The sequence below is a fragment of the Antechinus flavipes genome, chromosome 3 (assembly GCF_016432865.1).
Source record: "Antechinus flavipes isolate AdamAnt ecotype Samford, QLD, Australia chromosome 3, AdamAnt_v2, whole genome shotgun sequence".
Lineage (NCBI taxonomy): Eukaryota > Metazoa > Chordata > Mammalia > Dasyuromorphia > Dasyuridae > Antechinus > Antechinus flavipes.
Window position 1 is genome coordinate 328,834,233 of NC_067400.1, and position 16,978 is coordinate 328,851,210.

A 16,978-nucleotide genomic window follows, 5' to 3' on the forward strand; every position below is an offset into this window, starting at 1 on the left:
ACTAAGTAAAGAAAATGTGTAAGAGAAGGAAAATCCACGTATGTTCCCTGGTTAATTATGGTCAATCAATATTCTGGATAATAATGTGTAAGAGAAGGAAAATCTACGTATGTTCCCTGGTTAATTATTAATCAACAAACATTTAATAAATGTTTACAATGTGCCAAACATTGTGCTAAGTGCTCAGATACAGCGAAGAACAAAGCACAGAAGTCTTCTCCATTGAGGAGCTTATGTGGGAAACAAAATGCAATCAAAAAGAGAATAATTAGTAATAATAATGATGATAATAACTAGCATTTACATAGTACCTATTATGTACCAGATACTATAATAAGAGATCTAAACAGAAAATAATCAGAAAAGGGAAAAGGCATTAGCATCTGGGGAGACTGAGAAAGGTCTCAAGAAAATTGCATAGACAGTGAAAATCATGGATTCTGAAGATCCTACTCCCCCCTTCCCCGAATTTAGATAACATGTCTTATTAAAAAGTCTTATTGCATGCTTTCCTGTCTTTTGCTCAGAGAATATGAAAGATATTATACTAGCTCCCACTGGATCCCCAGTAGTTGGTGTTCTTCCATTAGCATCCCAGAATGCAATGTTACAGATGACATTACGGCCACAGTGGCTTATAACTTTCGGGTCAAGGCAATATTGGGCACTCAAAGTTCAGCCTGGAGCACTCTGAAAGAGCTTTTCAATCGCAACTCCAGTAAGTAAATCCTTTCCATTCATTTATCCCACCTTTCATGTACTTATCTTTCGGCTATCTGTCTTCATCATTATTATCTATGTTTGATTTGTCTATTTAATCCATCTATTTATTTAACCTTAGAGCTTCAGGAATGGTACCCACATGTTCTCTAATCATAGCTTGCAAAGTCTGGGTATAGTAAAAGAAAGATTTCTTTATATATGTATTTTATATCGCTTAATCCTGCCCTAAATCCTGCTTGATGGGTGCCTCACTTAGTTAAGTATATCCAGTTATATTTCACTATATCTTTCTCTCCCCTCTCCATATTTTCACTGGCTTCTGCTAGCCCTCTTTCCCCCCTCCCCCTTTTTATCTCTGTGGCACTTCTAAGCCAACAAACCCTTCCCTCCCCACCGCTCCCTTATTGGGGTTGTCTTCTATTACAATCTAAGCCTCTTGAGCTTCTTTCCATCCTGGAAAGCCATTGTTAAGCATCTACTAGCATACTCTTGTTTAGAGATAAATTCATTAAGAGAATCCAGCAGAGTGACTGACTCTTGGAGAAACAACTAACTACTGTCCCAGTTGTTTCTTTGTGAATCTACTCTCTTTTCCTTTCTCTCTACTGTTTTATTATCCAGAACAATTAGTGAAAAGATTATTTACCAAGAGTTGTTTTTACATTTAAACTTTTGCCTACTTGTTTTTTTCTTTCTTTCTTTTTTAATTCAAAGGTCAGATAAAAGATAATTTTGATAGCTTCTTCATTTATATTTTGCTAAAGAAAATGTGTAAGAGAAGGAAAATCCACGTATGTTTGATTGCTAAATTTAACTTAAGGGATCAATATCCAGGCTTGACAGTCATCAGTTTGTTTAAGGGCTTGAAGAATAGTATGAATCCTATTTGTATTTTAAAGGGTTTTTGTTTATTTGTTTTTTAAGTTTTTTGGAGAAATGGGACCTCCTCTGCAGACTAAAAATCTCCGAAATTAATTTTATTTCCAGACCTTATGCAAGGGGTTTTCCCCTCACCTCTTTCTCAACCAGAGAGGGATGGAGTGGAGAAAGGGAATAGAGATTTCAAGAAGGTGAGCCAGACACAGTGACCTGAATTGAGCAACAGATACAAAAATGCTGAGTCACTTTAAAGTTCTAAAGAATGTAGGTTATTCAGTCTGGAAAGAAAAACTAACAAAAAGCCAAGAGGCAATCTAAGAAAGCTACACTAAATCTTTTTTTGTGTATTAATATCTTTTAGCAAAAACAAGACAAAAATGCCTCATAATTATAGTCATTAAAAACACCTGCCCTCTGAAAGAACTTTTAAGATAAATATATATGTTTTTTAAATAAGAAGATTAAAAGAAGGTATTTAGGATAAAGACTGTTGAGTGAGTATTCACATCCAAGTCCATAAACTGTCTTCTAGCCATCCTCTTTCCCTACTGGTAGGCCTCCACCTCACCTAGGTACCTACCTTGTGGTTTCTTGGCGTTAAAAGAGACTTGGATCAATGTGAACATACATAATCCATATAACTCCTAAGATCTGTAAAAGGCAAAGTCTACCTTGGTTCTTCTTCATGATAGATCTATCCCTTGGTGCTCCTTGGTTGTAGCTCCTGTGATGTCTACCAGCTTGATCTAGGAATTCTTCTGTTGCCCTAAAAGTTTATCAGTGGATTAGGAATTTCTCTGTTAGTCTGTTTCTGCTAATGGATATGCACAGGCTTTCTCTCCAAAGAACTTGGCCACCACCTGATAAGTAGCTTCTCTCTTCTTTGCCTCTCTACCAGCTCTAATTCTCTCCATCTGTTTCTCTTCTCTCTTAAATATTTTTTTCAGTTAACATGCGTTTATTTTCTCTCCTCTTCCCTTTTCTTCAACTTAAAAAAAGAGACAACCAAAACTCATAACAAACATGGGTATTCAGGCAAAACAAAGTGCATATAATCTAGTTATTTCAATTGGCAATCAATCAAGTAATCAATCATTATTAATATAGTATTAAAGGGTCAGGGAGTCTACACTGTATTCTATGAATTTATACTTTACTAAGAGCTAATTTTGTTAAGATATCAGAGGTATGAAGACTATTCTTCTAGGCACATACTCTACATATGTTATCCTCACTGTTACCACTAAGAACATTGTATACTGATTTTCCTGGGAAATTAAACCTGTCTGGATGTGTTTCTGTTCTTCCACCCTTTCAAAGACCTAAAGATTTTTCCTGTAGGAAGGGAAACCCTCACTCATTCTATTTTATCTTTTCACAGCTGTCCTCACCTCTCCCAGAATGAAAATTATCAAGGATGGCTATCATTTAATAGTGGAATTTGAGGACATGGGGCCATATTTTGAATTCAATGTTACTTATTGGAAGAAGAGCCCCAATTCTCAGGTAAGACTTCTTATATTTGACCAAAAGAAAGCTTTCGCAGTTCTGCTCACTTTGACATTCTCTGATCCTACCAATATTTAGAGAAATCGGTCCTGTTCTTAAAGCAGACCTGGAACAAGAACTGTTCTGGAATGTTTTTCCTTATTCATACAGCTCACCAGGAGAGTAAATAGTCTTCTGGATTTGCAATCATTCAGATCTGAGTTCAAGATATAACCTCATACACTTACTAGTTGTGTGAACTAGGATAATAAGTCATTAAACCTGTGCTTCAGTTTCCTCATCTGTAAAATGGGAATAATAACAACACTTCTTGTTTAGTCGTGTCCAACACTGTGGATTTTCTTGGCAAAAATACTGGAGTGGTTTGCCATTTCCTTTTCCAGCTCACTTGATAGATGAGGAAACTGAGGCAAATAGCATTAATTGACTTGCCTAGGGATAAGTCACACAGTTAAGTAGCTGAATCCAGAGTTGAATTTAGGAAGGTGAGTTTTCCTGACTTCAGGTCCAGCACTGTGAATACTGTGCTAATTTCCCTAAAAAAAGCACCTCCCTCTCAGATTGGTTTTGAAGATAAAATGGCATAAATGCTTTGCAAACAAACTTCAGCATGCTATATAAATGCTATTATTATTATTATCACCACCACCACCATCATGTACAATGGGCTAGGGATGATACTATTGTAACATAAAGTAGACTCTGATAGATGATCTTTACAATTGGTACTCTTCAAGTATGGAAAAAACCCCAACCCAACCCAGTAACAATAATAATAACAAACAACAAGCTCCAAATCTTTAGTATGCTAAGCAGCTCTTACTGACCATTCATGGTTAAACACGCACAGAGTTTTTGGGGGATAGTAAGATGACAAGAAAACCAAACTGGTGAAATGTCAAATCATTCAAAATGGTAAAAAGGGAGATGCTAAATTCAGGACAAAAGGGTATGTTGGCTCAGAGATTGAATAAACCTTTATACTGAAAGTATTGAAATCCTTTACTATGTGAAGGGCTGCTGGAAGGGTTGGTCATTGGCTAAGAGAATGAATATTTGAGGACTACTATTTCTTTAAGGAAGAATATTACTGGCACTCCCTGGCAGAGTGTATCTTGGTCTTCTCTACTGCTTAGTTTGCCAGGCCCTTTGGCTGACCCTTTGCACAAAGTATATTTTTTGAGGTCCCTTTTGTCTATCTGGCAGTATGCCTTGCAAAAAAAAAAAAGGCAGAAAATGAATGAAATGAATATTTGTGGGATGAGAGTGTAGTATTTATTCCTGGAGTGGTCTAAACTTTCAATTAGGGATTCATTTTAGATCAACAGAGGAAGCATAAATCTCTTGGGAAGGGATTGTGAAAAAAGGAGGAATGACACTGCTACTATGGAACCCTGCTATTTCTTGATCTAGTTTTTCATTATTCATTAGTTTTACTTTGCAGTGATTGTGCCCTAACAAGTTGTGTACATGGCAAAACACTTCCTAATCTTTTTCATCTTGTTGAAATTGGCTTATAAATGCCTCCATCTGCCCATGTACACCTGGAGGTGGGGCATCTATACCCACAGGTGAAAATTGGAATAGGGCGTATGCTGGGGAAGAAGGTGGGTAAAGGAGCAGGCCTTTGAAAAACAGATCTTATTATGATAATTAAGATTCTGAAGGGAGAGAAGTTTGGCATTGCAATTTGGCTGTCTACTGGAGTGCTAAAATTGGATTACAGATTGCCAACGCTGAAATAAATCCTAACTGTGTGTGTTGAGGCAGGTTCTGACTTGGGATAGTCAGACAATGACTGGTGGAACCACACCAGGCCAGGAGAAGCCCCTGTAGGAAGCATCCTGTAGGAGGGATGGAGCCAAAACCAAGAGAAAACCCAGCTTGCTGAAAGCAAATAGTCCTGAGTATTTACTGTTAAAATGGGCGCATGAATGAGTAATATAATATTGGCCAGAACTCTATTAGGGTATTGATAATGTGAATTATATATTCCAAGAAATATGTAATAAGAACACATTCTTTGGAGTAGAGCTCTTCCTGGATGAGATATCCCATAACTTTTTCTTCCTCAGTCTAGTGTAGTAGATAGAACATTTGGATTCTAAGTCAAGGAGGTTTATGTTTCAATCCTGTCTCAGAGAGTTACTATCTATATGACTTATGGAAAAACTTATAGCTTCTCAGTAAAATGAGAGGGTTATACCAGATGATCTCTAAGGTCTCTTTCATCTTGAAATCTAACATCCTCTCAATCACCTTCCTTCTCTTGACTCTCTCTGCCTTTTTTTTTTCCCTCAAGAGTATTTTCTTTTTTAAAAAAATTATGTGTAAAGATAGTTTTCAACATTTATTTTTGTAAGATTTTAAGCTTCATCTACCCTCATTTACCTCTCATGACAGCAAACAATCTGATAGTTTATATATGTCCAAACATTTTGAACATATTTCATATTAGTCATGTCTTGAAAGAAAAATCAGAACAAAAGGGGAAAACCATAAAAAAGAAAAAGCAGACAAGAAAAGTGAAAACAATGTGCTTCAATTCGCATTTAGTCTCCATAGTTCTCTATCTCTCTGAATGAAAATGTCATTTTCCATCTCAGGTTTTTTGGAATTGTCTTTGATCACTGTATTGCTAAGTAGAGCTAAGTCTTATTATAGTTGATCATCATACAATCTCACCATGTAAAATGTTCTACTCACTTCACTCAGCATCAGTTCATATAAGTCTTTCTAGGTTTTTCTGAAATCATTTGCTTTCTTTTTCACATGAACTATTTATTAAGTGCTTACTATGTGTCAGATACGATGTTAAGCTCTGGGCACACACACTCACAAAAAGCAAAAAACAGTGTTTACTCTCCCAGAGCTTAGGATCTTAAAAGATAATGGAGGGGATGGAAGGAGACACCCAATATTTATTGAAGATCTACTTTTTGCCAGTCATTGTACAAAGCACTTTACAAATATTGTCTTATTTGATCCTTAGAACAATCTTATGAGGTGATATCATATTTATATTATATATTTATTGTTGAGGAAACTGAGGCACACAAGGTTTAATTGACTTGTCCAGAATCACAGAATTAGTAAATGCCTGAGGTCAGATTCTATTGAAATCTTCCTGACTTCAAGTCCACCACCTATCCAGTTAGTTGCCTTCATATAAGGGTCAGAGCCATATAGGGAGTTTCAGTTGACTTCAGGCAGCAACTTTTATCAGTATCTTTCCTACTAGTAGCCATCTGAGCTGAGGCTAGGGGTAGGTCAAGTATGCAAAGGTCAAGGCTTAAAAATGCATATATATACATATATGAAACTGTAGATTTATATATAGATTGCTTTTCCTTCAAAGTATATAATAAACTCAAGATGTAATTTTCAAAGCTGTTTTATTTGTTGGTGATTCCTTCTAGCTTTTTTTTTGTTCTCTTATTGTTTTAGAACCCCCATCCCTAGTCATTCTCTCTTCTTCCCACTAGGAAAAAGAAATGAACAGCCATTAAGTAGCACATAGTCGAGAAACAAATTCCCACACTGTCTATGTGCTGTCTCTTTCTACTCTTTGAGACAGGATGTCAGTATCATGCCTCATTGCTTCTTTGGAATTGTAGATGATCATCATATTGATCAAAATTCTTAAGTCTTTCAAAGTTTGTTTTTTTTTACCTTGTTGTTAGAATCTGAATATTAGAGGTAATTAGATACCTTGTAAATAATCTAGTTAAACCTCTCACTTTACAGATTAGGAAACTAGAGCTCACGCAGTCATTGTGAGTCACTCATGCTTGCATAACCTGAATGCAGGTATTCTGACTTCAAGCCCAGCACTTTTCATTAAAACATATCCAGAACTCATTGTCTAAAGTGCACAAATGTCTTCTCATGGCTCTATAACCACTAAAAATAAGTCTCTTGACTAAACCTGATCTCTGATGGAGTTAGAATGTTATTCAGCAGATGTATTCTGATGGAAGTGCATTGCTTTGACAAAGAGACCTAACTCAGTTTCAATTGATCAATGATGGACAGAAGCAGCTACACCCAAAGAAAGAACACTGGGAAATGAATGTAAACTGCTTGCATTTTTGTTTTTCTTCCCGGGTTATTTATACCTTCTGAATCCAATATTGTATCTAGGATACACTGTCACCTATTTAACATGTAAAGGACTGCTTGCTATCTAGGGAAGGGGGTGGAGGGAGGGAGGGGAAAAATTGGAACAGAAGTGAATGCAAGGGATAATGTTATAAAAAATTACCCTGGCATGGGTTCTGTCAATAAAAAGTTATTATAAAAATAAAAAAAAAAGAATGTTATTCAGCAGGTCCTTGGAAAACAAGGCATCAAAATCTTTCCCTTTCCCCAATATTCCTGGAATAGAAATGAGATAAATTTTTCCCTACCCGTCATTCTCAGAATATAACTGTATTCACTATGAATTTCCAGAAGGAACTCTACAAGATTGTGAGGGAAGGTGGCAGTCTAGAACATCTGGTGACTATGGAGGCGGGAGCTGAATACTGTGTGAAAGCCCAGACTGTCGTGGAAGTTATTGAGAGAAGCAGTGCCTTTAACCAAGTTGAATGTATCAGAGCACAAGGTAAAAAAAAAAAAATGTCACCACTTGCTTGGGATGAGTGGCTTTTTTTTTTTTTTTTTTTTTTTGGATGTCTGCTTCAGGAATAATCTAGTCACATTTATTTTTCTCTTTCCACACCCAAGATCAGACTAATTTTGCTGATCAAATTCAAATTCACCATTTTAAAGATTCCAATTATGGCCAAGTCATTGGTTTTGATACTAGGTATGTGGAGATTAAAAAAATAATAATAAAGCAGTTCCTGCCCTCAAGGAGGTTACATTCTAATCAAAAGGCTATGATTTGCATTCACATGATTATAATTCAAGATAGGTTGTAATGAAGACAAAGGAAGAATTTTGACAAAGTATCCATAGAAATTTTGAGGAGGAAAAGGACACTTTCATTTGGGAAAACCAGGGAAGACTGAGTAATTTTCCCATCGTGTCAAATTATCGGGTGGAACTTTTAGGATGAAGCAACACTAAGCAGTTGACTACGACTACTCTTGTGACTGGCCCTGTTTCATGTTTGTCTAATGTAGTCTTTGTGAATGAGATGACCTGGTTAAAAACCAGGTCTTCTAATTGGCATTGGGTGGTCATTATCTGAAAGGATCTCTTTTGCAATTTCTCCCAATCTCTCAAAGAGATCCTGGAGAATTCTGTGACATTTAAGGAAGTGGATACTACCAACTTTATTGGTCAAACTTCTAGACAAATATCAGTCAATAAAAAGAGTGATTGGATATATTTAGCCACAAGGTGACACTCTCCATGTTTGTTTATTTCACAAAAATTCATACCTGGAAGGAGCAGAGGCAATGTGGTACAACAGAAAGAATCCTGGAGTTGGTATCAGAGAGCTTAACTTTGCCATTTAGATGCCTGTGGGATTTTGTACAAATGTATGAGTCCCAGATTTTTCATCAGGAAAATGAAGGGATTGAATTAGATGACATTTCTTGTTTCTCCCAGCCCAGAATATGCTTGTAAATATTTAATTGGTTTTCAAAAAATAAAAAAAGTTCATTCAACATACTTTTGCATTTAATCAGCATTATTAACATTTTTTCCCAACACTTTCTCAAATCTATTTAGACAATCAATAAAGCAATAACTCAAGCCCTGATTTGTAATTTGCCAAGTTCTGAGATGTAAATTCTAACATGAAAAATTTAATAATTGACTTTTGAGAGCTGGTTTTGAGCTAGCTTCAGCACACCACTTAGAGTTCCTAGCTCTAAATCTATTATCTCAAAAAAATTTTTTTGAGGCAATTGGGATTAAACAACTAGCTCAGGGTTACACAGGTAGTAAGTAGCTGAAGCCAGATTTGAGCTCAGTTCTTCCTGATTATAGGGCTAGTGTCTAACACATCATCTAGCTGTCTCTTTTAAAGCTATTATCTTAGCTTTTAATTCAGCCTTTCCATTTTCCATATGAGAAAATAGAAGTCCTGAAGGTGAAATAACAAGCTCCGGGTTATAAAAAGCTAGTTAGTAATAGTAACAGACAAGAGTTCAAGGCACTTAGACCATCTGTGTTCCTGGCAGTGCATTGATTTGAAAGGTTCCTAGAGAGCTTTTTTTTTTTTTTAAATTTGCTCTGAAACCAGAGATTTATTTTTCTATACTATGAATGAATGACCTTACAAAGTCTCTAGTGCCTTTCCCAGATTTTGAGGATTAGAAGAAACCATTCCATCCATCCAACCCATTCTTGAAAAAAAATTCCAACTTCCCTGGATATCCAGAAGACCTATACTGCCATATCACTTAGATCTATCTGTTGTTGGTGTACCTAGTGCCTCTCCTTCCCATCTAATGGAGTTTCTATCCTGTGTTACTATTATATCAGGCTGTCTGTTAAAATGAAAAACTAACTCACATGTAAATATTAATGCTCATCAGTGGCTTATGTTATCCCTCCCCTGACATTCTTTGCATTTTAATAAGACTTTCTATTTAATAAGACTTTTCTATTTGTTGCTGTTCAGTTGTGTCTGACTCTTTATGATCTCCTTTGAGATTTTCTTGGCAAAGATTCTGGAGTACTGTGCTGTTTCCTTTTCCAGCTTATTTGACAGCTGAGGAAGTTGAGGCAAAGTGAAGTGACTTGCCCAGGGTCACAAGTTAGTAGTATCTGAGACTAGATCTTCCTGACTTAAAGTTTTGATTAGTTGATTTTAGTTTGGCCCTCTATCCATTGTTCCCCCTAGCTATGGAATTTCAGGGATGGTAACATCTTAATTGTCTATGCCATCCATGAATAAAATTGGCTTTGGCCAGGAGTCTCAACTGCTATCATCCCACCCATGACCTTCGTCAGCAATCTTAGTTGCTATTTTTGCTGCTTAAATTATGGATCATTCCAGACATAGAGCAAGAAATGTTTTCAGTAAGCTTTGATAAACTTGTTTGTTTCTTTGTTTCTAGATGAATCCCATCTGCTGGCTCTGGTCCTATTCTCCTCTACGGGTTTAATACTGCTTGTAGTGGGTCTGCCTCTATTCATCTGGAAAATGAGCCAGTTGCTGCGGTATTCTTGCTGTCCTGTTGTTGTCCTTCCGGATACATTGGTAATTATTTTGTTTTATTTTATTTTACTTACAATGGGGCAGGGACTACATTTCATCTGGAACATACACTTTGGGTACTTGTGTACATTATGACAGTCAGCTTGCACATGCACAGATAGAAAGGAAAAAATATATTTGTGAGACTTTATGTTATCTGATGCTAAATAATGACATGATGTCATGGTACTATTTATCTTTCTTTTCTTTCACATAAAGGAGAATTGTTTGTTTATTGGTGATAATTTTCTTCCATTTGATTGTGGATGATTAGCTTGTGGACACCAATTTATTTCTTCTTGTCTTGTTTTGTTTGAATGATTGCTAATTACCTGGAATTTGTGTGAATGAAAGATTCTAATTTATAAAGAAGTTCCTTTTTGATTTATTCTATTCTCTCCCTAAACTAAAATTTTGGATTTTTGGATTGGAAAAATGCTTGAAGAACATTTAGTTCAAAACTCCTCATTTTACAAATGAAGAAATTGAGGTCTTTAAAGTTACAGAGACTTGCCTAAGTGTTCTTTCCTGCATTGATGAGAAGGAATGGGAGAACAGGGGATATAGCAGAAAGGTTCCTCATCGGAGCTAAAGGATTTGAGTTAAAATCCCAGCTCTTCCATTTACTATCTATAGATGTTTCTTCATTTTTGTGGGTCTCAGTTTCCTTACCTGTAAAATGGAGGTGAACTGGTCATTTTCTAAAGTCCCATCTAGTAATAACATCTTGCAAATTCCTAATCTGACCCTTTTCACCTTTCCAGTAGCTTGCCCAACTTTCTCCTCCTTTTCCATGCAATCTGCTCTCTTGTGACACTTGCTGCCACTGCTAAAACAAAATGCCATTTCCTGACTGCCTATTTTCACTGGCTATCATCTGTGCCTGCAATGCTCTCCTTCTTCATCTTCATTTCTTGCCTTCTCTGACTTTTCTTTCAGATTCCAACTAAAAGCCTCCCTTCATCAAGAAGTCATTCCCCCTTAATGCTATTGCCTTCCCTCTGAAATTTTTCTTCATTTTACCCTTTCTCCATCCTATTTGTGCATAGCTTGTTTGCATGTGGTGTCTTCCATTAGACTATGATCTTGAAGAATAGGGGATGTCTTTTGCCTTTTTTGTGTATCTCTTTTGCTTAGCATAGTATTTGGTAAACAGTAAGTCCTTAATCAATGTTTTTGATTGATCAACTCACTGATTTTGAGTGAATCAGAATGAAGCACTCTTTATCAACATCTGGCTTCATTTGACTGACACTTTAACTTAAGCAGAGCCAATGACATTTGACTCAGTTCCTGATCTGAGCAATTGGAGTATAATTGATACTCTAGGTACAAAAGCATGATTGGAGAATACCAATGTGTGCAGAAAACAATGGTTTAACTTTATGGATATAAGGAATACTTGAATCTTGGCCCATGCCAAAACTAATAAAAAGAATAGGAGGCAAAGGGAACAAGTATTTGAGAGGATACTATGGGGCAGTTACTATGCTAACCACTTTACAAATATTATTTCACTTGATTCCCACACAATCCGGGAGATGGGTACTATCATTATTTTCTTTTATAATTGAGCAAATAGAGGCATACAAGCATTAAAAGACTTACCCACAGTCTTACACCTAGTAAGTATCAGAAATGGAATTGAACTCAGATGTTTCTGTTCCCAAATCTAGTACCTCTATCCATTGTACCACCTACCTACTTCTGATAATAATTAATGAAAGGTAATCACAATAGAGATAAAGTTTTTTTTTTTTTTTAAGTGAGCATTGTGTATTTTATTGTTTGTTCAGTACTATCTGGAGTACCACAAAACAGAATGAAGCAGTCTTGTAGGTTGATGAATTTGTTTTTGAGGTCCGAAAAGTAGATGTTTTAAAATAAATGTACAATTAGCTCTTTAAGATATTTTATTTAGTCTATATCAAAATGCTTACCATTTTAGGATGAGGGGAGGGAAAAGAGGAAAGGCAGAAAAATCTAGTACTCAAAATCTTATAAAAATGAATGCTAAAATTATCTTTACATATAATTGGGAAAATAATATATTATAAAACATTTTATTTTTTCCAGTTACATGTAAAAACAACTTTTAACACTGATTTGTAAAAAATTTCGAGTTCTAATTTTTCTCCCTCCTTCCCTTCCACCTGATTAAGAAAGCAAACAATTTGATATAGGTTATACATGTGCCGTCGTGCAATACAATTAACTCTTGATTCCTCATCATCATGTCCACAGAGGGATGGATCTGGGTAAGAATGCTGAATGCTGAATATCTAAGTTATTGATAAAATTTAGATTTGAGATGATCTAGTTCAGGTTTCAAAAAACTTTTCCTAATTGAGAGGGAAAGAACATCTTAGCATGAGGAAGTAGTTGTATGATAGTAGAAATAGTTCTGGCCTTAAGCTAATGATGTCCTGTGTTCAATCCTCATTTTAGCTACTTCCTAGCAATATGATCTTGGACAAATCATTTCTCATTTCTGGATTTCAGTTTTTTTTTTTTTTGGTGTAAAATGATTATAGCTGATATCTAGGGTCCAGATTTCACATGAGTCTACTTTTGATTGTGTCAATTTTATGATTATCAGTGTGGAGTTGAAGGGGTTGGGGAGAGTAACTGTGGCAATCCAAGTCACTGAAGTGAGGAAGGAACCATGATGGCAGGAAGCAGTTTAAAGATTAACCAGATAAGCCATGAAGATTAATCAGCAGATCAAGATGGACCTTTTGGTAAAACTAAGTTGCCCACTATCACCATGACTATTTAATATTGTATCAAACATGCTAGCTTTGGCAATAAGAGTTGAGAAAGAGATGAAAGGAATTAGAGTAAGCAATGAGGAAACCAAATTATCACTCTTTGCTGATGATATGATGGTACACTTAGAGAACCCCAGAGATTCTACTTAAAAGCTAATAGAAATAATACACACCTTTTAGCAAAGTTGCAGGATACAAAATAAACCCACATAAGTCATCAGAATTCTTATATATCATTAACAAAATCCAACAATTAGAGTTACAAAGAGAAATTGCATTTAAAGAAACTGCCAATAGTATAAAATATTTGGGAATCTATCTGTCAAGGGAAAGTCAAGAACTATATGAGCAAAACTACAAAAAACTTTCCACACAAATTAAGTCAGATCTAACCAATTGGAAAAATATTAAGCGTTCTTGGATAGATCAAGCAAATATAAAAAAGAAGACAATACTACCTAAACTAATCTATTGATTTAGTGCTATACCAATCAGACTCCCAAAAAACTATCTTAATGACCTAGAAAAAATAACAACAAAGTTCATCTGGAAGAAGAAAAGGTCAAGACTTTCAAAGGAACTAATGAAAAAAAAAATCAAATGACGGTGGCCTAGCTGTACCCAGATCTAAAACTATATTATGAAGCAGCAGTCACCAAAACCATTTGGTACTGGCTAAGAAATAGACTAGTTGATCAGTGGAATAGGTTAGGTCCAAAGGACAAAATAGTAAATAACTTTAACAATCTAATATTTGACAAACCCAAAGACCCCAGGTTTTGGGATAAGAATTCACTGTTTGACAAAAACTGCTGGGAAAATTGGAAACTAGTATGGCCAAAACTCAGCATTGACCCACACTTAACACCATACACCAAGATAAGGTCAAAATGGCTTCATGATCTAGGCATAAAGAATGAGATTATAGATAAATTATAAGAACATAGGATAATTTACCTCTCAGACCTGTGAAGGAGGAAGAAATTTGTGACCAAAGAAGAATTAGAGAGCATTATTGATCACAAAATAGAAAATGTTGATTATATCAAATTGAAAAGCTTTTGTACAAATAAAACTAATGCAGACAAGATTAGAAGGGGAACAATAAACTGGGAAAGCATTTTTACAGTCAAAGTTTCTGATAAAGGCTTTATTTCCAAAATATATAGAGAATTGAATCTAATTATAAGAAATCAAGCCATTCTCCAATTGATAAATGGTCAAAGGATATGAACAGACAATTTTCAGATGAAGAGATTGAAATTATTTCTAGCCATATGAAAAGATGCTCCAAGTCATTGTTAATCAGAGAATTGCAAATTATGACAACTCTAAGATACTACTGTACACCTATCAGATTGCCTAGAATGACAGGGAAAAATAATGTGGAATGTTGGAGGGCATGTGGGAAAATTGGGACACTGATGCATTGTTGGTGGAATTGTGAATACATCTAGCCATTCTGGAGAGTGATTTGGAACTACGCTCAAAAAATTATCAAACTGTGCATACCCTTTGATCCAGCAGTGTTTCTACTGGGCTTATATCCCAAAGAGATACTAAAGAATGGAAAGGGACCTGCATGTGCAAGAATGTTTATGGCAGCCCTCTTTGTGGTGGCCAAAAACTAGAAACTGAGAGAATGCCCATCAATTGGAGAATGACTGAATAAATTGTGACATATGAATATTATGGAATATTATTGCTCTGTAAGAAATGATCAGCGAAAGACTTACATGAACTGATGATGAGTGAGATGAGCAGGACCAGGAGATCATTATATACTTCAACAATAATACTATATGATGATCAATTCTGATGGACATGGCCCTCTTCAACAATAAGATGGACCAAATCAGATCCATTTGTTTAGTGATGAATAGAACCAGCTATACCTAGTGAAAAAATTCTGGGAAATGAGTGTGAACCACTACATAGCATTTCCAATCCCTCTGTTTTTATCCGCTTGCATTTTTGATTTCCTTCAGGGGATAATTGTACATTATTTCAAAGTCCAATTCTTCTTGTGCAGCAAAATAACTATATGGATATGTATACATATATTGTATTTAACATATACTTTAACATATTTAACATGTATTGGTCTACTTGCCATCTGGGGGGGTGGGAGGAAGTAGGGGAAAAATTGGAACAAAAGGTTTGGCAAGTGTCAGTGCTGAAAAAAAATTACCCATGCATCTATCTTGTAAATAAAAAGCTATAAAAAAGATAAACCTCTTGGTGAACCCCTAATTTAAGTCTTTCCCTGATTGAGAATTATCAATAATAATATGATTATCTTTCAACAAAATTCATTTTTGCTAAATAATGCTAAATAATGATTCACTTTAAAACCTTTTCCCCCAAATACTTTATTTTTCCAAATACATGTAAAGATTCATTTTTTATTTCAACATTCATTTTTTGTAAAACTTTGTATTCCAAATTTTTTACCTCCCTCTCTTACCTGCGCCCCCCCCCCCCCCAAGACGGTCAGCAAATTGAAATAGATAATACGTGTACAATATTTTTAAACATATAAAACATTTTCTTTTCCAGAAAATAACAGATTCACCTCAGAAGTTAATAAGCTGTAAAAAGGAAGACATTGAAACCTGTGACACAGTTGTGCGGGTGATGTACTCTGACGAGCTCTTTCGTTCATGGATACAAGAGGCTTTGTAGAAAACTCTGGCTGCCTTGTGAAATACAGAGTAGCTGGACATCAGGAGCAATCAAAGAAGAAAATTTCACTCTCAGGAAAGGAAATCAGAGAACTCAGGATATAACTTGTGATTTATTTGCCCGGAATTAGCTGTTTGGCAGAAATACTTCAGGAAGACTTTTACCAGTGATATCCTGGTATCATAGAAGGTTCATTGAACTAGATGTTGGAAAGTCTAGGCTCTAGCCTTGGTTCTGCTGCTAAATGACTATATGAATATGGAAAAGCCATTTTCATTCTCTGGACCTCCATTTTCTATAAAATTATAAAATGATACAGTTGGACTATATGACCATTTGATTTTATGAAGCAGGATTCTGATATACTAATAGTATTAGCTGACATTCATGCTAGCCAAGCAAAAATTGACAAAATTTTATTTTACTTAACTACCTTCATAAATGTTCTTACCATCAGTCCTGGAGAGTTGGTATCCCCTACCTTCCACTAATACAGAAGCTGCTTGAATGTTAGCTATGGATATATTGACATCCATTTGGTCTTCTCAGGTATTGAAATGTATTGTTCACAATTTATTAATTTCCAGTCAGTTGATATTATTTTAAAAATGTCTTTTCATTAAAAAGGGAATGGTGATTGCCACTATTATAGATACACAAAGAACTATTTGAGAAGGACCTTTTTGAAATGGAATGTAGTGAGGTCTTGGAGCAAGTCCTGGCAAGGATGGATTTTAAGAAAAGTAAAGGATCAAATAGTTCAGAATGGTAGCTTATATTCTTATTCTTCCATTTTAGTCATAAGTGTGTCTTTCTGACCAGACTGTAAGCTCTATAAGAGGAGAAATCACATCTTGTTTACATTTTTATATCTTTCAACATGTGCATCCAGAATGTACCTAATAAATATTTTTGGATGGATGAAAGTCTGAATTATTTCCCTTCTTAATGTTTACTTGCATTATATTTTTTCTTCTTTGAACAATATTAGGTAGTTTTATTTATCTATTTCCTTTTCATAGCACTTTAGCATGCTTGCATGCTCCAACACACCAGCAAACTTGCATTTAAAAGTTCTGAAGCTCTGGATACTTAATAATTACTTGAATTATTTACCTCTTGCTCTGCTATTTTGTAATAATAAAAAAGAAAGAAAAAGAAAACTACCCTCCTAGTTCTTTTCTCTGGGACCAAACAAAAAATATCCTAACCCTTCTTGCTGTCACTAAATATCCAATACTAAAACACT

The 16,978-nt window shown here is 35.4% G+C and overlaps 1 protein-coding gene across 1 annotated transcript in view; it reads left to right on the plus strand.

Annotated features, from left to right (window-relative positions):
- IL20RB (interleukin 20 receptor subunit beta) overlaps positions 1–16,655 on the plus strand; it is a 31,401-nt gene extending 14,746 nt beyond the window's left edge. The window contains exons 3-7 of the mRNA XM_051985607.1: positions 528–718; positions 2,984–3,108; positions 7,564–7,717; positions 10,134–10,276; positions 15,604–16,655. Of these exons, the coding sequence (XP_051841567.1) occupies positions 528–718; positions 2,984–3,108; positions 7,564–7,717; positions 10,134–10,276; positions 15,604–15,729 (739 nt within the window). The 3' untranslated portion in view covers positions 15,730–16,655. The remainder of the gene's footprint in view (positions 1–527; positions 719–2,983; positions 3,109–7,563; positions 7,718–10,133; positions 10,277–15,603) is intronic.
- The last annotated feature ends 323 nt before the right edge of the window (positions 16,656–16,978 follow it).